Consider the following 26,218-nt stretch of genomic DNA (forward strand, 5'->3'; position numbering starts at 1 on the left):
CAATTTCAGGTGGAATTTCACTTGAAAATGAGTTGTTAAAAAGCTGAATGACCCTGAGAAAGCTTAGATTTCCGACGGAAGGAGACAGCGTACCAATTAGGCCTCCAGATGAGAGGTTCAAGTCGGTGACTCTTTGGTGGCGAGGGCTGCATGTAACGCCCTGCCATTGGCAGAAATCAGTGCTGGAATGATTCCATGAGGTCAAGATACCTTGTGGGTCACCTTTAATCATGGATTTAATAGCAAGCAATGCTAGACGATCAACGTTGGTGCCGTTCAGTGCTGGTGCCTTGTGAATGGGTGTGGAAAATGCTGCAAGGTGTGTCAGGAAGAGAAATGATCGAAAGAAAAGCAACCATTTGGCACTCATTTTGGTAATGAATTTTGTGGTATCTTTATAAGTTTTTGCGACCATATACTTATACAGAAGAGGAGTGTCAATAGTTAACTTGACCAAGAAAAAGGCTGGAACTTTCTTTTCAGAGGGTTAACAAAGTTCAGTGCGCCATAAAGGAACTTTGTCTGTAACTTTTTCAATGGGTTAACAATTTCCATGTGTCTCACACGATAAAGGTAATAACCAAAGACTTGTTGACTTGGCTTTTCCTGGGGAATAGTAGCACTCAAATTATGCGTCTCACGCGATAAAGGTAAATATTATTCACAACGCCAAACCCGAAAAGGGAGGCTGAAACAGAAAACTACATCAAATCAAATTTACACCAAATTTCCCAACTTAACGACCTATTTATAGACCGGTTCCTATACCATAAAACTCGAGAGACTTAATATTTTGAATAATCACCTCCGGACAAACATTGAGATTCGAGAAGTGCTTGTTATTCCTAGCAAGCCATATGCACCAACTAGTGACAACTATAACACCTTGAATAACCTCCTTGCACATAGTTTAAAGATGACTAATACCATTCACAATCAATTATTTATCCTTATCCATCCATGTAATTACAATAAAAATCACTATTTTTTCTCTATCATTTTCAATTAAATAATATTTTTATACCTATATCATTTTCAATTAAAAAAATATTAAAAAACAATAGGGGGGGGGGTGTTCCCGTATATTTATAGATAAAGAGTAACATTTTCTCTGTTTCACTCACAAGCACTCAAAACTACTCACAACCATTCCTTATAACATAACTAACTCACTCACTCACATAAATTTAACAACTTTTGTTAAAATAAGTAGGGGTGTTCAAGGTCTAGTTTTAACGGTTATCAAACCTTTAGTAACGATTTTTTGTTATCGAAAATAGAAACTGGACCGTTGAGACTTAAAACTGAACCAATCCAAAAAAGTTACTAACATTGAAAATGAAAAATAAATGGGAACATTGTATAAAAAATTATATACAAGATAAAATGAAAAATAAAATTACTAAACAATGTATAGATTTTCCTTACCCTCTCAATTTCAGAAATTAGAAAACTCATCTAATAGTTAGCAATGCAAAAAAGGTAAAATAGGTGTGTAATTGGGATTTAGTTATTAAACCAAGATATATTAATAACTAGAAGTACTAATTTATTCTAAAGTTTTCAATCAACATAAAGGGAGAGGATCAAATAAGAAGATTAGTTTGGATATGAAATGTGAGAAACAATAATAGAAGGACATGTGACAAATAATAAAAAATACAGGGAGGGACATTTTAGTCAATCTCAGCTCATCTTCTATCTTTCTTTTTCTCTATATATTCAAAACCCACAATCTTCAAAAATCCATCATCTTCAAGCTTTTCTTTACTTTCTCTCTCTATAAGCGATTTTCTTCATCAATCAATGATTTAAACACTAAATCAACGTGTTCTTCAACTTTTTTTTAAGAAAACCTAATTCAATTGCACACAATTTTCTCATTTTTTCCTCGTGTTTTTTAAATGAATCAATCAACTCATTCGATCGTTAGTGTTTCTAGCATTCAAATTTCATCAATCGTTGATGAAATCATAAGAAATAGGCTTCAAGATGTGTAAGAAATCTGAAGAATTTCGCCAATCATTGCGTTTTACGATCTGGGTTTTTGAATTGCGCTTCACGTTCTGGGTTTTCAAATTACGTTTTACAATATGGGTTTTTGAAAACCACATCAAATCAAATTTACACCAACTTTCCCAACTTAACGACCTATTTATAGACCGGTTCCTATACCATAAAACTCGAGAGACTTAATATTTTGAATAATCACCTCCAGACAAATATCGTGATTCGAGAAGTACTTGTTATTCCTAGCAAGCCATATGCACCAACTAGTGACAACCATAACACCTTGAATAACCTCCTTGCACATAGTTTAAAGATGACTAATACCATTCACAATCAATTCTTTATCCTCATCCATCCATGTAATTACAATAAAAATCACTATTTTTCTCTGTCATTTTCAATTAAATAATATTTTTAAACATTTATCGTTACATTTTCTCTCTCATTAACTCACAATCACTTTAAAAAAATATTAAAAAAACTATAAGGGGGTGGGCGGTGTTCCCATATATTTACAGATAAACAGTAACATTTTCTTGCACTTACAAGCACTCAAAACTACTCACAACCATTCCTTATAACATAACTAACTCACTCACATAAATTTAACAACTTTTGTTAAAATAAGTAGGGGTGTTCAAGGTCTAGTTTTAACGGTTATCAAACCGTTAGTAACGATTTTTTGTTATCAAAAATAGAAACTAGACCGTTGAGACTTAAAACCGAACCAAGCCAAAAAAGTTACTAACATTGAAAATGAAAAATAAATGGGAACATTGTATAAAAAATTATATACAAGATAAAATGAAAAATAAAATTACTAAACAATGTATAATTTGATTTTCCATACCCTCTCAATTTCATAAATTAGAAAACTAATCTAATAGTTAGCAATGCAAAAAATGTAAAATAGGTGTGTAATCGGGATTTAGTTATTAAACCAATATATATATATATATATATATATATATATATATATATATATATATATATATATATATATATATATATATATATATATATATATAGGGGATGGTTTAAATGAAAAGCACTTTTACTGTGAAAACTCGAAAACTACCAAAAAAAGCCTAAAAAACACACAATTTTTTTTTTCAATTTTTTTTATAAAAATCGCTAGTTTTTATATATAAAAAAAACTTTTTTTCAAAAAAAAAAAAAAAAAATTTGTGTAGTGCACATGTGTAATAATACACATGTGTAGTACACATACACATGTGCAGTATTACACATGTGCACTACACAAATTTTTTTTTTTTTTTGAAATTTTTTTTATATTAAAAAACCTGCGAAAATTTGTTTGCAAAAAAAAAATTAAAAAAAAAAATTTGTATGTTTTTTTTTTTTTGGCTTTTTTTAATTAGTTTTCGAGTTTTCACAATAACTAGTGGTTTTCATTTGAACCTTCCCCTATATATATATATATATATGTATATATATATATATATATATATATATATATATTAATAACTAGAAGTACTAAACTTATTCTAAAGTTTTCAATCAACATAAAGGGAGAGGATCAAATAAGAAGATTAGTTGGGTAAGAAATGTAGGAAACAATAATAGAAGGACATGTGACAAATAATAAAAACTTCAAGGAGGGACATTTTAGTCAATCTCAGCTCATCTTCTGTCTTTCTTTTTCTCTACATATTCAAAACCCACAATCTTCAAAAATCCATCATCTTGAACCTTTTTCTCTACGTAAATAAATAAAATTTATAAAATTAAAAAGTACAACCAACTTATAATCAATAATCTCCAAACCAAATGACCCAAGGTAAAAAAATGACGATGAAAACAAATAGCTTCATGGTTATATAATAATACAAGTAGTAGTTATAAATAATTAAATTTAAATAAAGTAGGTCCGCTAAGTAAATTACTATGATATTACTATCATTAGAACGACAAATGAAACCAAATATGATACTTGGAGACTATATCAATAAATTTAAAGCGTAGGAACTAAATCCATAATTTGACCACTTGCACTCTCTTTTTAATTATATAAGCCATTCATCCTTTAAAAAGTAATCATGCAACCAACCCATATGAGACTATGAGATGTGAAGGGGCTTGAGTTGAGGGTATTGCTTGACACATGTCAGGTGTGGGCTTCATCAGGTCACATCCGAAAAAGTGAGGTATGGAAGGGGCGTGGCTAGGTGGCGTTAGGGGTGCCATATAACACCTAAATTTCTTTTTTTTTTATATATATTAATCATAGACTTAGTATTATGTTAAATAACTACATTAAAAAAATACATTACATGACCAAAAAAAATCAATCATCTTCATCTTTTTGGAGTCGAATCTAGGAAGTGTCAAAACATGTTTTACCATCGGCACTGCTGATAATAATAATTCTGCCCTGTCGTCGGATGAGGATGACAAAACAAATTTATCATACGAATCGCTTGAACTTGAAGAATCCATTTTATATATTTTTTTGAAGTTTGATAATGGTTTTTGAATTTATAGATGGCAAAAATTAGTAAGAAATGTTTGGTTTAACAGCAAGCAATGTCAGACTCAATCCCCACGCCAGCGGGGTAACGCCATGGCCAACGCTAGCCGGGTGTGGTCTAGCCAGCGTTAAATGCATTCCGCCGCCCAACCCACGCCACACACCCCGTGGTCTACAAAAGTTTCAATTATACTGTGTTGATGAAATAACTTAGAAATATTCAAAACATGAATTACCACATATTTGCAAAAAAATACTATCATAAAAGAAACTTTTGACTGGTCAAAATATACTATCACAAAAGAAACTTTTGACTTTGAGAAAGTTGACTTGAGAGGGCCAAAAGCCCAAAATAAACTACCACAAAAGAAACTTTTGACTTGAGAGGGCCAAGATAGACTATCACAAAAGAAAAAATAACCACAATGTTTTTCTTCTCAAAGATGCTCAGGTTCGAATCCTCTTCAGGAACTTTATTTACTTTTCTTTTCTTTTTCATCTTCAACTCAAACCCTACCTCTTCTCCGACCGTCGACTAATTTCTCACATTCTTTCATCATTCAGTATTTTACAGCCAAAATTCACCCCCAAACCACCAGTTCAGAGGAGACGAACTCTTGTCTTGCCTAAAAGGTACGTTTGCCTAAAAGATCTGTATTTGTTTGTGATTTTCATTTTGTACAGTCACAGTACTGATGTTGATTCTGCAATCGAGCAGGAATTACTCCGCACAGTCGTTGTAAATATTTCTCTCTTTTTTTTGTGGTGTTATGATTACAATTTTTGTGATATCTATACATATAATAAAGTAAAATGCGTGACACGTGTCATTCATTGGATGCACCTATTTTTTGGTTTTCCCGCCTTTCTTTCATATTTATTTTCTAATAATTTATCTTCTAATTTGTAGATAATATTAAATAGAAAAATATTTATCTAATAATTATAACCCTTTTATTGAAATTTGAAAAGGGTTTCACGCTTTTTTTGATTTTATTAAAATTCATGACTACATTATATAATTATAAGTTTGAATATATATGTCAAAATTAAAAATTATTCTTCAAAAATTCAGTAACATCCATACTCTATATATACATTTAGAAAAATGTTAATAATTGCAAATAATACTAAATAGAAAAATGTTAATTGAATACCAAAAAAATATAGGATATCATCAAATGTATATCGGTACTTAAATGAGTATACACATGCATGGGCGGTGATAAGGGTGTGCGGGGAGGACCACCACACAGGGTCTGTGATTTCGAGGGGCACGTGTTTTTTATAAAAAAAAAAATAAAACCCGATATCAATGTTAATTTTTTTTAAAATAGCATACCAAACATGCTCTTAGTGAGCCCAATACCCATTGGCATTAGCTTTAGGGCATGTTTGGCTAAGCTTTCTGAAAATATTTATTGACTTATTGAAAGCTTTTTGAAAAGTCATAATCTACAAAATGATGTTTGACAATATGGGTGTATGTGAGAGGAAAAAACCAATAAGTCAATAAGACACCCCATACTTACTTTTCCAAAACCCCAATAAGTCTATAAGTTGTTTCAAAAAACATAACCAAACATGCTCTTACCAAGCCCAATACCCATTTTATTTTAAAATTAAATAGTAATATTAAAACAATACGAAAGAACATATTTTTTCGAGCTCAAACAGGGTACATGAATTCTTACAGACGACTCTGTATACATGTATGAGATTTTTTTACTACTATTATTATTAGTTTCATTATTTATCAAATATATATAAATGTCTCCGTCTTTGATTTGCATTTACAAGAAATATTTATTATATAGTTTAAATTGTTCAATCCGTGTAACACACGGGGAACTAACCTAGTTTTATAATATATTGATAGATCTGTCGCTTGATTGCCTAAATTTTAACAAATTTCTTGTTTCTGACTATAATTTTTGATGAAATATAACCATGTCTTAAGACTGGTGTCTCTTAAGACTGGTGTCTCTGAATACATACGGTTTAGGTTAACCGGGCGGTTTTCATGGTTTTACTATTCGGATTTCTGAAAAAAAAAGTTAATTTTTAAAGAGTAAATTACGTTTTTGGCCTCTGTGGTTATGCCGGTTTTACTATATTAGCCCAACATAAGAATTTTTAACGTATCTGCCCCCATGGTCCCTATATCTAACCATTTTGGCCCCTAATTCTAACTAAACCCTAACTCTGGTTAATTTCTTGGTCACATGGGTTGCACATGATGGGTAAAATTGTAATTTCCCATCCCCTTTACTTTTAATGACTTTATAAAAAATAAAGAAACAATAATTATCATCTGCACATTGGATCTTCAAACCACTTTCAAACCCAGAACTTCAAACCCTGATCTTCAAACCCACTTTCCGATCTTCAAACCCAGAACTGCAATTGAAAGCTACCGATTCAGCAACTTTTGAAGTATTTAAACGAAAACTCTGGACCATAATCACTAGCCTTATCAAGAATTCAAGAAATGCAATCAAAAGTTATTCAAAATTGCTTTTAACATCCAAAAAAACCACAATTTTCTATACATCTCACAAAAGAAATTCAATCTTTATATTTCGATACCAGTGTACCACCCCATTATTCCTGAAAAAATCTGAGTTATTTCCCTTTTAATTTAATATATATATATATATATATATATATATATATATATATAGGAGAATGCTATGCAAAAAACCCCATTTACTTAGAAAACTTAGGAAACCTTACTTGTGGCCTATATTAATCCACGTTGCCATAGTCCCTTGTTAATCCTTTTTGCTCTCAAGGTTATATCAGTAATTTCCCAACCCAAGTTATTTTCCCAATTTATCTGACATGATCATTTAATGCCAATCAACTCATGTGTTCAAATCAGCCACCCCATATTTCTTTTACCCTATTTCATTTTATTTTAATTTATATCTTCTTTTAACAGAAAGAGAAAGTGCATATTTCATCTTCTCCTCCAAATTATCATTTCTCCATTAATGGTCATGGAGACAAATCCACCAACCTCCGAGTTAATGTCACCGGTCCATAGTTTCCCCAACAGGTTCATTGACAACGATGAAGAACGAAGTGAAGAACGAAAATCAGATCGATCAATCCCTGATGAAGAACGTGGTTTTGTGATGAAGATGTTATATATGAAGTCAGATCCACGTGGAAACCCCTTCCAGATCTTGTTCCGTTCCTTTTAGATCTCCTTTGTCCACATGTTTCATAATGTTGTTACAGATTTGGATATTTGTGAGTTTTTTACACTTTTTTTGTTTATATAAAATATGATTTGTATATGTTGTTTCAGATCTTGATATTTGTGAGTTTTTTACACTCTTTTAGTTTTATGCAACATATGTTTTCATATATGTTTGATTCTGGGTATCTCGTATGGATTTTTCTGATTTTGTGGAGTTTATGTTAGTTGATAACTTGAGCATGTTGGTATGAACTTTGAAAGATGATTATAATTTACGGTTCTACTATTTTACACTTAAATATTGAACCAATAAAATATTGAATTTAAAATTGATATTGGTATGGACTTTATAAGATGATATTCAACGTCTGGCTCCATTTTTTACACTTAAAATATCAAAAATTATTCATAAAACCTGGTTGTTAATAGGTTTTTGTGTAATGGCTGTTTTAGAGATGAAACATGATTTTTTTTTTGTTAAAATGGTTCTTAAAAGGGGTAAATGTTTATGTAATTTACAGGTTTTTATTTTTGTGTTACAGCACAACACAAATAACACGTGTTATAGCAAACGTTGGTTTCGTCAAACGTGGATCAGATGCTCAAGGATCATGACCATGTTTATGTTACAGCACAACACAACTAACACGTGTTATAGTTTGAACTTCTCGGACATGCATGTGTTACAAGTGACATGGAACCCATGTACAACATAACACGTGTTACGTGAGACATGAAAACACATTTTTTAACTTCCATGGCATACGCACACCCACATGTTTACAAACCGTTTCAAGACCGACCCAAACAATAAAGCAAGGGTAGTCGCTGAAAAGCTAAGGCAGCAAAGGTAGCCGCTGAAAAGCTAAGGCAGACTGTCAAAGGAAACTCCACCATTTTTCTTAGTGCTATGTATTTTCGTTTACTAGTAATATGTATTTTGAGACTCTTATTGTTTTGTCTAGTACATGATGTTAAAACGGTATGGACTTAACACATTATGGAAGCCTTAACACACGTTATAAAAGAGACTTAACATACGTTATATGAGGTATACTATGTTGTTATTAAGTTACTATTGGAGTTTATGCATCGATTCTAGAAGTTTTAACACATATTACTATTGGAGTTTACTATTGGACTTAACACATTCTGGAAGTCTTAACACACTATTGGAGTTTATGCATCCATTCCGGAAGTCTTAAAACATGTTATAATAGAGGCTTAACACACGTTATATCAGGTTTACTCTGTTGTTATTAAGTTACTATTGGAGTTTATGCATCTATTATGGAAGTCTTAACACATGTTATAATAGATGCTTAACACATGTTATATATTTCAGTCGCTTAATACATGTTACAGTATGTATATACACATCATGGTGTTTTGGAAACCACTAGCTTATACATGACACCATGTTAGGTTAAACCAAGATTATAACAGAGGCTTAACACATTTTATCCCAGGTATACATGACACCATGTTAGGTTAAACCAAGATTATAACAGAGGCTTAACACATTGTAAACCACTAGCTTATACATGAATACATGTCAGGTTACAAAAAGATTATAACAGTGGCTTAACACATATTATACATTCCAAAATGTGCAAAACAAATGACCCGTTTCATATTATACCGTTACATGTGTTACCATAAATGGCTCGTTTCATATTACACGTTACATACTAACTTGTACATTTGTTACTTGTACAAGTTTTACGCTCAGTATCCACATTATCGGATATTTTAAACATCAACAAAAATAAAATAGATATTACTTTTTTTTAATTAACAAAAGGTTAATACATGTTATGTATCATTCTAACAGGCGCTTAACACATGTTATACATGAACACATGTCAGGTTTACATCATGGTGTTCTGTTACAGCATGAACCACTAACACATGTTATAAATGAACGAAGACTTCTTTCCCAAAGGATGTGACTTATTCAATGTCCCCGCCATTAACGTCGCCTACATCCATCCAGCTTGTCAATTGAATATCTTTTATGGATCTGTTTCTGTAAACCAACACACGTTATATATCATTCTAACAGGTGCTTAACACATGTTACAGGTCTGTCTCTATAAATCAAGCAACCCAACAAAAAAAAAATATTGTTAAGATCAAAAGCCCCAAACAAAGCAACCAAACCAACAAAAAAAAAAAAACCCGTTCAAAATCTTATCCTAAAGTTTTGGATTTATTTAAAATACATTAACATTAACCATTACTAGAACACACATTAACTTCTCCTACATCCATCCAGCTTCTCAATTGAATATCTTTATGGGTTTGTTTCTGTAAATCAAAACACGTTATATAACAATATAACAGGGGGGCTTAACACGTGTTATGGGCCTGAGTCTGTGAATCAAGTAACCAAACAAAAAAAACACTTACTGTTCAGATCAAAAACCCAAACAAGCAACTCAAACCAACAAAAAAACAGCTATTTTTAAGATCAAAAGCCCCTAACAAGCAACTAAACCAACAAAAAAAACCCGTTCAAAATCTCATCCTAAAGTTTTTGATTTATTTAAAATACATTAACATTAACCATGGATACCCCATTAACCAATACTAAAACACTTTCAGCACACAAAAACATATTAACAACCATTTCAACAAAAAATCAAGTGTGAAATGATATTTCAAGAACACTTACCGGATCTATACCCGTCCGATGAACACGAAGAAGATCTTCAAACCTTCTTCTCACACACACACACTCGTGCGTGTGTCTTTGTAATAAAGATTGTTGTTTCTCTATCTAAAACATCAACTTTCTCTCTCTAAAAACATTCATCTTGTCATCGCTCTTCTCACACACACACTCGTGCGTGTGTCTTTGTGATTTTTTCAGACCACATGACGCTAAAATTATCTTCAAATGAAGATCACCATTGAAGGATCACCATTGAAGACCATGAAGCTTTCTTCTTTTCAATGATGAAGAAAGAGGAGAGAGATAATAGTTAATTGAAAGATTTGACTAGAAGAAAGAGGAGAGAGATGATGACACAAGTGAGTTTTGTCATTTTCAATGCTAAAAGGTGGGTTTTGTTCTACCGAAAATGCCCTCACAGACTTTCAAATGTGCATTATACTATTTCTTTTAATTATAATTGTTACTAAAATGATGAGAGCCATTGATCAAGTTGGATGAAAGAGAATCAATGGATGAGGTTGGGTTTCCAAGGTTTTTTAAAAAAGATGGGGTTTCTTATAGAGCCCAACCCTATATATATATATATATATATATTGATCATCTATTCATCTTCTTCATACTGTGCACTCTCTCATCTTCATAATTTTCTGCAAATTTTTATTTCAGAAACAGTCTTGTTCTTACCTCTTTGATCTCTCTTCCATGAAAAATTTCCCAGATTTTTGTTTGGTCTAAAAATCTTTTCAGTTTTCAACTTTTCCAATAATTGAGCCCAGCACCACAAGATCTATCCATAGCATCATCTCCTGCGTACACGGCGGCCGGAGTAACACCGATGACAGAAAAGAAAAAAAGAGGCAGACCCAGAAAGTACGGTAAAGATTAGTCAACTGTTGTCAGAAAGGCTTTATCTCCAAAACCCATCTCACCGAATCCGTGTCAATCTGCGACTGTTGATTTGTTAAGCTCGATAGGGTGAACGGTGGAGGAGAAACCAGCAGTAGATGTTGTTGATGGGGGTTTCAGGTGAACGGTGGTGGTGAATCAGAGGGAGGTGACGAATAGTGGTGGTTGATGGTGGTGTTGTGCGATGATGGTAGGTGAAAATCGAAGGTGGAGGATGGTTGTCGGTGGTGTGCGACAGAGGTTTATGGTGTAATGGCGTCAGAGGAGGTGATGAATAGTGGCGGAATCGGAGAGAGGTGATTGGAGGACTCAGACGGCAGTTGTTGAAGGTGTCTGGGTAGAAAGGGGGTGATCGGAGTAGTGCACATATGGCTAGGTTTTTTTCTTTATAAACTAATTAAAATAGGATGAGAAATTACAATTTTACCCGTCATGTGCAACCCATGTGACCAAGAAATCAACCAGAGTTGGGGTTTGGTTAGAATTAGGGGCCAAAATGGTTAGATATAGGGACCATGGGGGCAGATACGTTAAAAATTCTTATTTTGGGCTAATATAGTAAAACTGACATAACCACAGGGGCCAAAAACGTAATTTATATTTCTAAAATAAAAAAATATAAATAATAAATGCAAGAATTTTGTATTAAATTCTTTAAACAAATGATAAGATTGTTAAAAATTCTTATTTTGGGCTAATAGAGCAGAATTTTGTATTAAATTCTTTAAACAAATGATAAGATTGTTGATGAGTATGATATAGGTAGATAACTTTATATTTCTAAAATAAAAAATTTAAATAATAAATGCAAAATTGTATGTTCAGCTTAGACAACCGGTTTCAACTTTCAAACGATAAACCGAACCGTAAACTAGCAATTCGTTAGAACTATATCGTGAACCGGACCGTACATACTTCAAACTGGTTGACTATCTTCGGTTTCGGCAGTTTGGTGGTTTGGGATGTTTATGAACATGTGATACGATTCTCGAAACGATATGTGATGTTGATACATAAAGTATGATTTGCAGGGACAGAGGCAGCAGTTGTGGTGACAGCCATTGGGACAGGGGTGTGTGATTTGAAAATTGGGGATGTTGTTTATCATCATTTCGGGAGTGCCATGGGAACCTATACAGCAGGTTGTTTTGGGCTTTTGGCAGACAAAGCAATGTTTCTTCCTCTTATCAATCATTTGGTAGTTGCTTCGGTCATGGTAATTTGCACTTTCGCTTAGAAAACGATAATGACCTTCACGGGTTTATGTGTCTTGCAAATGATAGTTAAAATACAATACACTTTCTAGAGAGAAAAATGATAATTCTAATGATATCCTGGCCATTGATCCTTGTAGGGGATGGTGTTTAGTGTATTTGGAAACTTGGCAGGTTGACCAGGTCAGGTATCTGGCCAACACGGGTTCGGTTTATGTCATTTTAGTATGTGTCAGGTTGCCTTTACTGTGAGAAAGTGTTTTGTTAATTTTTAATGCATTTGTTAAGTATGATCTGGAAACAATTGTAGGCAGTAACCTAAAGCTTTAAATAACAGTGATTTAAGGAGGTTGTATGCGTTAAATATAGACTTTGGGCGGCTTTCTACCCGTTTGACTCGTTATGTTTTAACTAAGTTTGTTTTGTTTGACATGTTGTCCTGCTTTAGTTGTTGTGTCTAAAATATGCGTAGAGGGAAAATTGGTTTCCTCTGTTCTACAAATATACTATCAATTGTTTTATCTATTTCGTATTACAACTAATATAAGAACATTTACATGGGTCAGCTAATGTAAACCATCTTCATACATCAGAAGAGCACTTTATCCAACCGAATCGCAGTGTAATAACTGTGGGTCTGTATTTAATTTACCTGAAAGCAGCAAGTGTTAATACAGGTAGAACAAGGACACAAGGTGTTGGTTCATGCAGCAGCAGGCGGGGTTGGTTCTGTGTTTTGCCAGTGGTCAAATATGCTTGGTGCCACTGTCATTGGAACTGTATCAACCAAATAGAAGGCTTTGCAAGCAAATGAAGATGGATGTCATCATGTTATTATCTACAAAGAAGAGGATATTATTACCCGTGTTGCTGAGATGGTGAAGGAGTTGATGTTGTGTTCGATTCTGTGGGAAAAGACACCTTTCAGGTAACTGTGAATTTGTGATCCCCTTTTCCATCCACCTATTTCGCATGTTCACAAAACTTTTAATGTTTTATAATCTGAACAATGGTAATAGGCATTAGGGTTTATGAGCTTGAGGTTTTTTCATCCTCACCACATGTTTCTTCTATGTTTTTGTTAGATGATATTAAACATATTCCTACTTGTACATGCTGCTGAAGAATATGTATTTTTTTTAAAGGTGCTGAAATGGGAGGAGGTTGAAATTGGGGATCCGAAAGGATAGATAAGAGTGAAGAACAAGGCTATCTGTAGGTGTTAATTTCATATTTCATAGATAGATATATACTTCCGTACGGGAGTTTATAATGTCCCTCAACTCAAATTCTTTTTACTTATACACCAGGCTTCTAAGAAGGGCCACTGGTCACTCGTGATTTGGATCTTACTAAGAGAAGTGGGGGCGCATCGTTATTTTCCCGTGATAAAAGTCCACAACGCGTTATACAATGAATTATGCCACCGCCACTCTTTGTTCAACGCGTGATACAATAACGTAAACCCGATTCCGTTATTTTCTTCACGGCGTGATGTTTTTTTTTTTTTTTTTTTTTTTTTTTTTTTTTTTTTTGTGAGGGTAATTGTTAGTTTGGGGGAAATTGTTGGGTGTGGTGGTGAGTGATGACCACCGCCACTAAAAAAGGTTGTGAGTGATCGAAAAATGGTTGCTGACATGGCGGAACATGATTGGATATTGTGAGTGATGAAATTCTATCACTAATGACAAACGTCTTTTAATTTTGTGATTTGGATGTTACTTAATGAATAATGACTTTTAGTTTTGCAACTAAACATAGTCATTGTTCTGAAATCCCACTAATATGATTACACTTTTACAAATCCTATTTAGAATCATTATGCTTAAGAAATTTGTTAACTTCGAGCAAGACAATATTGAATACTCATCTTGAATACAAGTTTATAATTTTATTTAATACAATATGTTTAGTTTTCAAAGAAATAAGTGAAACCTACTAACAACCTTATTTTCATCATCACATCATACAAATAGCTATACCTTGATCCATTTTCCCCAGAGACGGAAATATACAATCCTCCATGATTTGTTCACGATCAGTGAAGCCACAACGATCCAAAATCCAGTAATAAATCCAAGCACTATGCTAATAATTAACTCCCAATCTTCTCCATGTGATCCATCTTCTTTTTCTTGGTCTCCCGCTATAACAGGTACATCAACCGGTACACAATCACTAGTTAGCGGAGCTCCACAAAGTTTGTTACCAAAGAAGTTGGACTCGTCTAAGCTTTGAATTTGAGTACTTGTTGGAATTCTTCCTTTAAAATTGTTGTAAGACACATTGAAGATACTAATGAAGTTCAACTTTGACAAGCTCATGGGAAGTTCCCCAGAAAGCTTGTTTAGCGATAAATCAAAAGATTCAAGTGCTTTCATGTCTCCTATCTTATCTGGAATATTCCCTGTCAACTGATTTCTTGATAAATTTAGTGATATTAACTCCCGAAGGGCCATAAGCTCATTGGGAATTTGACCAGAAAAATTGTTGCTCGAAAGGTCCAATAGCATAACCAGCTCTAGAAAAACTGTATAGGTGTCCTCTCGTCCCTTCATCACCAATGAATCACTGACAATAGATGATAAGACTCCCAAAGAGAATGAAAACTGAAACTCTAAGCTAGTTTCTATGCCAGAAAGGACACTAAAGTTGTTGAAGCATCTTGGAATATTTCCAGACAGGTTATTATGAGCCAGATCCAAGATTTGAGCATGTGAAATAAAACAGAGTTGGTGAGGAATACTTCCGTAAAAATTGTTGGATCTAAGGTTGAGAATTCTCAAGAAAGTGAGTTTTGTTCCAATCCATGTAGGAATATTTCCGACAAGTTCATTTCTCCCAAGTTGAAGGATCTTTAAGTTTGACAAATTCATAAGGGAAGAAGGTATTGTTCCTAAGATCTTGTTTCCATGAATGTTCAGTAATTGTAAGGAACGCATAAAACCCAATGTTCTTGGAATCTTACCGCAAAAATTATTGTTTTGCAAGTTTAAGAATACCAAGTTCGGCCACTTCTCCCAACAATCTGGAATAACACCCGACAACAGATTATATCCCAAACCAACATATTTGATCTTGTTCACACTGTTGGAACAAACCAAATTATGTAATGATCCCACAAAATTATTATTTGATAGTTCCAATAATATTGAAGATGAACCGTTTGTGAGAGAAGGTAAATTTCCCCAAAAATTATTGAAACGCAAATCAACGAATTGGAGGTTGGAACAATTGGTTATGGTGGTCGGAATGTTTCCGGTGAAAGAGTTGTTATAAAGATTTAGAACTTGTAATCTAAAGAGACGCCCGATTTCATGTGGAATTCCGCCTTGTAGAATGTTATCTTCAAGGGCGAGGAGCGTTAGCATAGACAATGAACCAATCCCATCTGGGATCGTACCGACCAGATTATTGTTACCCAACACAAGGATCTGGAGGTTAGAGCAATTCGTTATGGTGGCCGGAATGTTTCCAGTGAAAGAGTTGTTATAAAGCCATAGTTCTTGTAATCTAAAGAGACGCCCGATTTCATTTGGAACTCCGCCTTGTAGAATGTTATCTTGAAGGGCGAGGAAGCTTAGCATGGACAATGAACCAATCCCATCAGGGATCTTGCCGACCAGATTATTGCTACCCAAGCTAAGGACTTGGAGGTTGGAGCAATTCGTTATGGTGGCCGGAATGTTTCCGGTGAAAGAGTTGTTATAAAGCCATAGTCCTTGTAATCTAAAGAGGCGCCCGATTTCAGGTGGAATCCCGCCCTGTAGAATGTTGTCGTAAAGGTCGAGGATGCTTAGCATGGACAATGAACCGATCCCATCGGGGATCTTGCCGACCAGATTATTGCTAGCCAAGCTAAGGACTTGGAGGTTGGAGCAATTCGTTATGGTGGCCGGAATGTTTCCGGTGAAAGAGTTGTTATAAAGCCATAGTCCTTGTAATCTAAAGAGGCGCCCGATTTCAGGTGGAATCCCGCCCTGTAGAATGTTGTCGGCAAGGGCGAGGTGGCTTAGCATGGACAATGAACCAATCCCATCTGGGATCTTGCCGACCAGATTATTGCTACCCAAGCTAAGGACTTGGAGGTTGGAGCAATTCGTTATGGTGGCCGGAATGTTTCCCGTGAAAGAGTTGTTATAAAGCCATAGTCCTTGTAATCTAAAAAGACTCCCAATTTCTGAAGGAATATCGCCTTGTAGAATGTTGTCATGAAGGGCGAGTTCGTTTAGCATGGATAATGATCCAATCCCATCTGGGATCTTGCCGACTAGATTATTGTTACCCAAGGTAAGGAGTTGGAGATTGGAGCAATTCATTATGGTGGCTGGAATGTTTCTGGTGAAAGAGTTGTTGCGAAGATGTAGTTCTCGTAATCTTAAGAGACGCCCAATTTCAGGTGGAATTTCACCAGAAAACGAGTTGTTAGAAAACCAAATGACCCTTAGAAAGCTTAGATTTCCGATGGAGGGAGACAACGTACCAATCAAGCCTCCGTTTGAGAGGTTCAAGTGGGTGACTCTTTGGTGGTGAAGGCTACATGTAACACCTTGCCATTGGCAGAAATTAGTGCTGGAATGGTTCCATGAGGTCAAGAGACCTTGTGGGTCACCTTTAATCATGGATTTGATGGCAAGCAGTGCCAGACGATCACCGGTGGTGCCGCTCTGTACTGCAGACGTGTGGATGAGTTTGGAAAACATTGCGAAGTGCATGAGGATGACGAAGAGAAATGACTGACAGAAAAGTAAACTCTTGGCGCTCATTTTTTTTTTGTAGTGGATTGTATGGTATTTTTCTATTATTTTGCCACTATATATAACTTGTATTTTTTGTATTTTTACTAAATATCTTTTGTAATTTTGTACTAAATATAGATAAGAAATACATGGATGGAATTGGCTCAACTATTTCCATGCGTCTAACATACGACGATGAAGGTGATAAAGAATCCGAAAGTAGATGACAATATATCAAAATCATTCAACGACAACCTAAGATGGTGTTAAAGACTTATTGACTTGGCTTTTATTAGACTATTCAAGACCGGACCTATAGTACAAGTAATCTATACTTGGGCCTAGGGCCTCCAAAAAAATAGGGCCCTCACTTAAAATAAAATTAATATCCTAACTATTAATATTAGTGTAAACTTATTGTTTTAGATTTATTTGAGGTGCTATACAAGTAAACCACTCTCTCTTGTAGTTGCGTTAGATTTTTGTTTGGTTCCAAACATGGATAAAGGAGCATCAAACATGAATAAAGGAGCATCAAACATGAATAAAGGAGCATCATTTATAACTATCAGACGTGGGGAGGAAATCACACCGTGGGCTGGGTTAATGACATGGAATACCATGTCGGAGGTGGCATAATCATGGTGTGGCTGGTTAGGCGTGTCGATTTCCATGCGTGGATCTGATTTTAACTGCTATTTTGTATAACCATTGATCTGCAACGGTCACGTATTAAAATTAAATCATTAAATTTTTAACACATCTCGATTGTTTCATCTATTTGAGCACAATTTATTTTTATAATATGAACACCCTAAATTTGCTCTTTTCATCATTGGAAAATATAATCTTGGCGTCCCTTGATGCGGTTAGTACCGTGTTAGTAGAAATACAAGAAGATGATGCCAAAAGCACGGTGAGGCGAACAGGATGACCCACTTTGAATATAGATCGTGAGGCGAGCCTTAATGGCAGAGAATATTCGTTGTTTTAATAGAAAATATTCAAATGTTTTGTCCACATGAAGGTGATAATAAATATGTGGATGAAATTGGCTTCACTGTATTTATGCCGTCTCACATACGATGATGAAGGGAATAAGAAATACCAAAGTAGAAAGTAGATGACAATAAATCAAAATCATTTAAAGACTAAAAACATGAGTTTGAACCTAAGAAGAGGTTAAAGACTTATTTTTATGGCTTTGCTTTGGGACGGTAGGTGACTCAAGCCATCGTCTCCACTTTTTTTCTTAATAAGAGTAAATAACTTTATTGGAGTCAAAACAAATCTTCATAAAAATGTGATTCATGTGAGCCCAAGCACCATTAAATGATGAACATTCGTTGGATTACTATTGACGTAGCTTAAAGATTACTTTTAACGTTAGTCTACAATATAATTGTTGTCGTATTAGATTAAACTCTGCACCTTACTATATATATACTAATGTTCTTCTTAAAGTCAAAGGGATCCTATATTGGGGTTGTAATCGAGTCAAGCTAAGTTGAGCTCAAGCTCGAACTTAAACGAATCAGCTCGGCTTGGCTTTGGCTCGTTTATTTTATGGATTGATAACATAAAAAGACAAATAAGAATTAAAAATAAAAACTGCACATGTAACTATATGTATTATTTTCATTTTTTATGATATTTTAAAGACCAAAAGGCATGTTAAAAGTATTATATGTATATTTTTTTTATTTTCCCATTATATGAATACATATGTTCACATGAGTGATTCTTAGATGCCCCCTCCCCTGGATTAGTCTACGTCAAGAAGATAAGAAAGAGGTGGATGGAATTGGGTTAACTAATTCCATGCTTGAATGTGATAATGAATACCAAAGTATATGACAATAAATCAAAATCATTGGACGACTAAAAACATGAGCTTGAACGCTAGAAGGGGTTAAAGACTATTGACTTGGCTTTTATTTCAAATCAATAGCTTTCAGTTCATCACCTCCACTTCTTTTATTAGACTATCGATTGTGGGGAGGAAATCACGGTGTGGACTGATGTGTCACAAGTTAACAAAGTGGAATACCATGCCGAAGGTGGCGTTGTTATGGTGTGGCTGGATTGGCATAGAGACTTCGACGCGCGTAAATCTGATTTCAACAGCTAACTTTTATAACCGTTGGTTTGCAACGATCACATATTTAAATTAAATCATTAAATTGTTAGTATAAATAACAGTCCAACTCATTAATTTTAAACACATCTCAACTATTTCATCTATTCAAACACAACTAATTTTTAAGAAATGGGCACTCTAAATTCGCTCTCTTCATCATCAGAAAATATAATCCCGGCGGAACTTGATACGGTCAGGACTGTGTTAGTAGAAATACTAGAGGACAGGGGCGGACCCACATAGAGTTGGTCGGGGTCCCCGGACCCCAATGTTTTTAAAAAAATTAGTAGATTCAGTATATTAAATTGTATAATGACCCTATAAATACAATTAGATAGACACTATAGAAAGAAAAAGAAACCTGGCATAGTGATAAATCCCTCTCTTTACCAACAAGAGGTCATGGGTTCAATCCTTGTATAGCTCGTTTTTCCTGTTTTTTTTTAATATAGTTCAAACCTCGTTATGACCCAACCTGAACGAGGATCGACCCGAAAATTTTAACGTTTTGTTATGAAAATTTTGAACACCGAAAAAATGGACCCCACTGAAAAAAATCTTGGGTCCGCCACTGCCAGAAGATGGTGCTCGGTGAGGCAAACAGGATGACCCACTTTGAATTGAAAAACTCGTCATTGCAGGATAATAGTATTAACTTTGAGCTGGAAAAATTGAGAGTTGAACTCAAGCACATTTGCGGGATGTATGCAATTTCGCAAAGCGAGACCCATGATGCATCTAGAAATGTAACTGCCAGTTTTTCCTACTTTTGAAGTCAAACACTGAATTCAAACTATATACGTTTATCTGCGCTTATAATCTCGCATGTTACACGGGTTTACGTAAGATATTGTCGTTATTCAATCCGTATGGTACGCGGGTCTATAACCTAAGTAAAAGAAATATAATGTTAAAACAAAAGAATAAAAGTTAATTCTCTCCTTGGAGGACCCACCATTATCTTCATTTGTTCGCACATCGCTTCTTCAGAATAAAATTTCATCTTCGGTGCAATTTTTGAGATGGTCATTGCTCAGCCCAAATAGAAGGCAAATGTATTGCATTGGGTTTGGGCTTATTTGAAGTCCACACAGCCCACCTGAAGCAGCCCATATGCAAAAGACTAGCCCAACATTAGAAGCCCATATGCTAACAAAAAAAGAAAAGAATTAGGATGAAAACAATAAATAGAATAGTTTGGATTATAAATTAGAGTATATCTTAACATATACCATACCAGAGGCGGACCTAGCATGTTACTAGGGGCAAACCCCGCTATCTCTCAACACACAGACGGTAATGTATATTTTGGAAACATTTAATATTTTTTACATTGATATGCATGAACGTTTTCATCACCAACTCTTACTACCTAAGTACCTACTGACTAATCCTAATAGAAACCTACTAATTAAAAGACTATTATCGTGAAGAATGACATGTAAATAGGTAAGAGTAAATTACAAAAATCGTCCTTTATGTTTGTATCAAATTTCAAAGTGTGTTCTTTATCTTTAAGGTTGACGAAAATCATACTTTATGTATGCAAAACCTAACATGTTATGTCCTTTACCCTAAACTCAGTTAAATTTAAACGTTAAATTAGAGTATATTAGTAATTTTACTAATTTATTTATAATATCTCTAATAAATAAAACAAAAAGAATTTTAAAAAGTTAAAAACATAAAAGAGAATGAATCAGCCCCTCAGTCATAAACCTAATTATCTTTCTCTCTCTCTAACTTGCTGTTCCCACCACTAGTTCACCACCACCCAGCCAACACCATCACTCAACCACCACAACTGCCACCACGCAGCCTCTGCCCACCCCAAACAACGACCGTTACGATTTCAACGCCCTCTAACTCTCTACCTCCCTCCCTTCCTCCCTCTACCTGATTACCACCGCCACAACCAGCCCCCACCTTGCCATCGACGGACTCGGCAACAATTGCTAAAGATGGCCCAAAGTTGCTGAAGACGACCACTGCCACAACCAGAACGACTCTCTGGCGAGGTTCAGAGCGACAGCGGCCAGTAGCGTCTAGGGTTTCAAGTGACGGCGGCCGGTAGCGTATAGGGTTTCAGATTCGCACAATCTCGCAACGGATCGACAGCGTTGTTACCAGAGATTGGCGGTGAACGGCGGTTGTATCATCGTCGGAAGGAACGATTTTGCCGTAGCTTTTAAAGAAGTTGACATATTCTTCCATGAGTGAGATTTGGTGAGAGTGTCGTGTAGCAGAAGAAAAGAGAAGAGATATAAAGAGTGGTGCAACACTGGTGGTGTACGTGGTGGCAGGTGGCCGGAGATGGTGGTGGCGATTGTAACGGTGATGGTTGAGGTGATAGTGGCCACTAATAACCTTCACTGTTGGGGCTGGAGAGTCTTGTAAATTGCAGAGGGGGAAATAATCTGAGAGTTTATAATTTATTCTTTTTTATATTTTTTAAATTCTTTTTTGTTTTATTTATTAGAGATATTTAAATAAATTACTAAAATTACCAATATACCCTAAATTAACATTAAAATTTAACTGAGTTTGAGGTAAAGGACATAGCATGTTAGGTTTTGCATACATAAAGTATGATTTTCGTCAAACTTAAAGATAAAGGACACACTTTGCAATCTGATACAAACATAAAGGACAATTTTTTGTAATTTACTCAAATAAGTAATTTAACTTATTTACCACATGTTTATGACACTAATACAAATGCATTAAATCACTTAAAAAATTTACTATAGATTTTCAATAAACTCTCATATGAACGTAGTAGGGCTGTAAACAAACCGAACGAATACAAACAAGGTCTTGTTCGTATTCGTTCGTTAAGGAATGAGCATATTCATGAACTGTTCACGAACGATTAGCGAACGAGATTTCTTGTTCGTGTTCTTTCATAAAGGAAATGAACGTTTTCATGAACTGTTCACGGCCATTAACCAAACACAAATGAACATAAACTTTTTATAGTTGACCCGTTTTGAGATAAAAACTCCCAAATTGACCCATTCATAAGTAAATGTTCTCAAGGGGTACCAAATTTTGTCTACGCCTTTTTTTTCCTTCATATGTGTACTTGTTAATCTTATAGTTGTTTCTTGGTGTTCTACTAAGAAACAGGATTTGTCGTCAAGAATCTGTGAAGCATTCGGAGCTTTTGTATGGTTTATGTTATTTCAAAACTGAATTATCTTCACTCAGGGCTTCTGATTCTGAGACAATTGATAGTGATTCAAGTTCTATCACCAATCCTTCAAGTCTTGCCCCAAGCTCCCAAACAGGTACCCTTTGACTTTTCAAGAAAGATTGATGGCCCATTAAAGACCGGCACAAGTATCACGAACAGAAAAGTTCTGTGAAAGCACCGGATCGATGACGAACATCAAACATTGCACTTGATTCAAGACATGAAAAACAAAATATGAAGAACAAGATAGAAATATGTAGAAGATGAATCTCTTTATTGATGAATCAGTCATCACAGATTACACAAACCAAAGGAGTATACATCATCTACAAGCTGGTTTAGATCACAAAGATCTAAACTCTAGCTTTCTCTCACTAACACATAGTCTCTCTCTCTCTCTAGAATTCACACCAGGAGGATGAACGAGTGGGAGAGGTGCACAAAGCTTCAAGAGTTCCCTAATCTACACAATACACACATATATATAGGCTAGGGACTAAACCTCGGACAAACCAATTCTACACCAAAAACTCTGACTTTTGCCCTAAACATAAAACTCAGACAAAAGTTCTCCTAAAACTTGGACAAGTTGTCCAAGGATAAACCTTGGACTAACTTTCAAGACATGTACAATAAAGACCCTAACAATTGGAAGGCATGCACTTTTCACCCAAAGTGCATTAACAACTCCCCCTTGATCAATGCATGGTCTTCATGTGGTCTTGAATTCTTCGTTATGGTTGACTTTAACTTGGACTTCTGCTTTGGTTGACAGTTACCCGGCAGGAACTGCACTTACAGTCTCCCCCTTAACAGTTGCATCAGTTCTGTGTGGCATCGATAATCTTCAATCACCTGATACTACACTTACAGACTCCCCCTTGACTGATGATATCATGCATGCTTTCAACTTAAGCTGAGACTTGATCTTTTAGGTAGAGCACAGCGATCTTTAACCCTTCTAATTAAAGACTTGCTGACGATCACTTAAGGCCGCTTTGAGAAACCCGAAGAATCCAACATCAAACACTGTAGATCCTCCCCCTCAAACTACTCCCGAATCAAGTTAACGCGAACCAACCTACAACCACATGTAAGAATATCGCTCGATACATTAATCTTCAAACCTAACCGGTAGCAGAAAGAAACATTGGATTTCCAATGCCCAACCTTGAACACTTCAAATTTCACAAAGACGTGAAGCTCAGTTCGATAAGTTTATAACAAACTGAACTTTGTAAAAGTACATCCACCATCTTGATCAGAGTCTTCAACCGAGTGTCTGAAATCATTTCATCTCGAATCTTCAAGATCCAATCTCGTATCTTCACAAATTCCACCAATTACCCATTGACTTTCGTCTCTGATCTCCCCCTCAATGTAAGAACCCCTATTTCGAGAATCCGATCAGTCACCCACTTGGAAGAGGTACCAAGAAAACTAATCTTCTCTACTCTAACCGGCATACGATAAAGGCATGACCTTCAACTAGTTGCCAAACGAACAATTTGCTTCATCACGTCAACACTTGATTGAACCTCGAACAAAACTTGACAAAACTCAATCATACACTAGCTCTAACTTGCTTCATGTTATAAACACTTCGCCACCGGTAAGATTAACACTAAGTTAATCTCAAAGATAGTAAACATGAACTTGTTTCGATGTAGCACCACGAGCTTTTGGTTTACAAAGAAAATAAGAATTTCAAAATTTTTACACCCCCTTTTTCTTTGTAAACTATACAAAAATCCAAGCAAGTCTTATTCTCTTCATCATTGCTTAATCACTGTAATCCATAATAATCATGCGGCCCAATCATTAATAAGCCCATGCACTCATTTCCTTTGACAAACCCTATCCGCAATTGATTATCCCAGCCAACACGTATCACCGGAGATACATCGGAACAAATCCGGCCATCTACCGACCGACACGAACACCATAAAAATCGATGGGATAGAATAATCATCATGCAATCATTGGGCTCAACACACAACCAAAGCCTCATGCAAGACAAGCAAACCCTAGCTGACAAAACATCCAAAGTCAGCCGCCACCATCTTCTGCCATCCCACCTTGCGTCACCTTCCATGGCAACCGGTGACCTCCCTGTCCGGAAACCGTATTCCAGCAACTCCCGTCACTGGTTGTAACAAGCCGACGCAATAGAATCTTGAATCTCGACATCCTAAATTCGTCATAAACATGAGCCGGTTGGCTGATTAACCCATCGTCGTTCACCATCTTTACAACACTAAACCACCATCACTATCTCATTGTTCACACTGTGCGCCACCGAAAACCCGGAAATAATAATAAAATTCGAACATGGTTGAAACTCGGACTTAACTAAAGAGAAAAAAACCACTTCGCCCCTGTTGCACCAATACCAAAAAGCTTGTAGTGTTTCAACAAACTTAGCGATCTGGTGTCGTGCAAAATCATTAGACGAATTAGCGACAGTTTTCATGGCCTATTCACAGGGGGAAATCAAGACGATAGACAATCTGCTTGCTTCCGTGTCACCATTACTATGCAATGAGTGGCTACCGAAGCACTCGGCACTAGCATTCGGGCATCTGCTTAAGCTTCTAGAACGCGGAAGTAAAACTCAGAACATTTAAAATTCGGACAAGGAAGTAAGACTCAAAACACGGAACATCAAAGAACCAATATTAAACTTCGGAACATCTGTTCATAAAAACTCAGACACTTCAAAAGTCGGAAAATAGCTCGGAATTAAAATTTTGAGTAAAACTCTGAGCCCTGGTTATTCGGGGTGATGAATTGTATGTAAAACTCGGAACATATGATGAATTGTATGTAAAACTCGGACAAAGCAGAGCCCACATACATAAAACTCGGACAAAGAATATTTCCAAACGACTGAAAAACTCGGACAATACATCAATACTCGGAGCATATACTTGCAATAAAAAAAATTGGAACAGACATCCACATAAAAAACTCGGAACAATAGAGTTTATGTCAAAACTCGGACCCTATTAAAAATCGGATAGAGGTTTCACAGATCAGATCCTGTTCTTCTTCTTCACTTTTTAAACCTCGGAACAGCTGTAACCTTCTTCACTTTAGAAAACTCGGACCAGCTGTAACCTTTAAAAACCTCGGAACCCATTTAAAAACTCAGACAAAAGAAACTCAGACACAATGAAACTCAGACCCATTAAAATTCGGACAAAAGAATCAAAGAAACTCAGAACTGGCTAAAACTCAGACCTTCAAAAATTGAAAACTCTGAATATAAGAAACTCTGAATATAAGAAACTCTGACCAATTAAATGGTTACTGGATCTGAGTTTCGCACATGAAGAAAAAACTCGGACCTTTTGTAAACCTTCTAAAACTCGGACAAAGCTGAACTAGTTAAAATTCGGATAAAAGTCCGACTTTTTACTCTAAATCCTATAAAACTCAGACAAAAAAACCGAGTTTTATAGGTTGGACAATCAGGAACTCGGACCTCAGATAACCTAGGGCATAAAGTTCGGACAATATAAGGAGTTTAAACATCGGACATGGAGATTTGAAACTCAGAACAAAGAACAAGTAAGAGTTTCTCAAAACTCAGAAGAAAACTCAGACAAGTTTCAATAACCAATCTCCGGAC

At 35.4% G+C, this 26,218-nt stretch overlaps 1 protein-coding gene and 1 long non-coding RNA gene across 2 annotated transcripts; one reads left to right on the forward strand and one right to left on the reverse strand.

The window, feature by feature from the left end:
• Positions 1-5,035: 5,035 nt before the first annotated feature.
• Positions 5,036-13,742, forward strand: LOC110869150. The gene is made up of 3 exons (XR_004863008.1): positions 5,036-5,134; positions 13,187-13,437; positions 13,655-13,742. It is a non-coding gene; the product is annotated as an uncharacterized LOC110869150 (long non-coding RNA).
• A 743-nt stretch (positions 13,743-14,485) lies between these two features.
• LOC110867190 (receptor-like protein EIX2) lies at positions 14,486-17,212 on the reverse strand. The gene has a single exon (XM_022116320.1). The coding sequence runs from the start codon at positions 17,210-17,212 to the stop codon at positions 14,486-14,488; it is 2,727 nt and encodes a 908-aa protein (XP_021972012.1).
• Between the last annotated feature and the right edge of the window lie 9,006 nt (positions 17,213-26,218).

This window comes from Helianthus annuus, chromosome 7, assembly GCF_002127325.2.
Source record: "Helianthus annuus cultivar XRQ/B chromosome 7, HanXRQr2.0-SUNRISE, whole genome shotgun sequence".
NCBI classification, from domain to species: Eukaryota; Viridiplantae; Streptophyta; class Magnoliopsida; order Asterales; family Asteraceae; genus Helianthus; species Helianthus annuus.

Coding starts and splice junctions, on each gene's coding strand:
- LOC110867190 (XM_022116320.1), bottom strand. CDS start 17,212: ATGTTTTCCAAACTCATCCACACGTCTGCAGTACAGAGCGGCACCACC.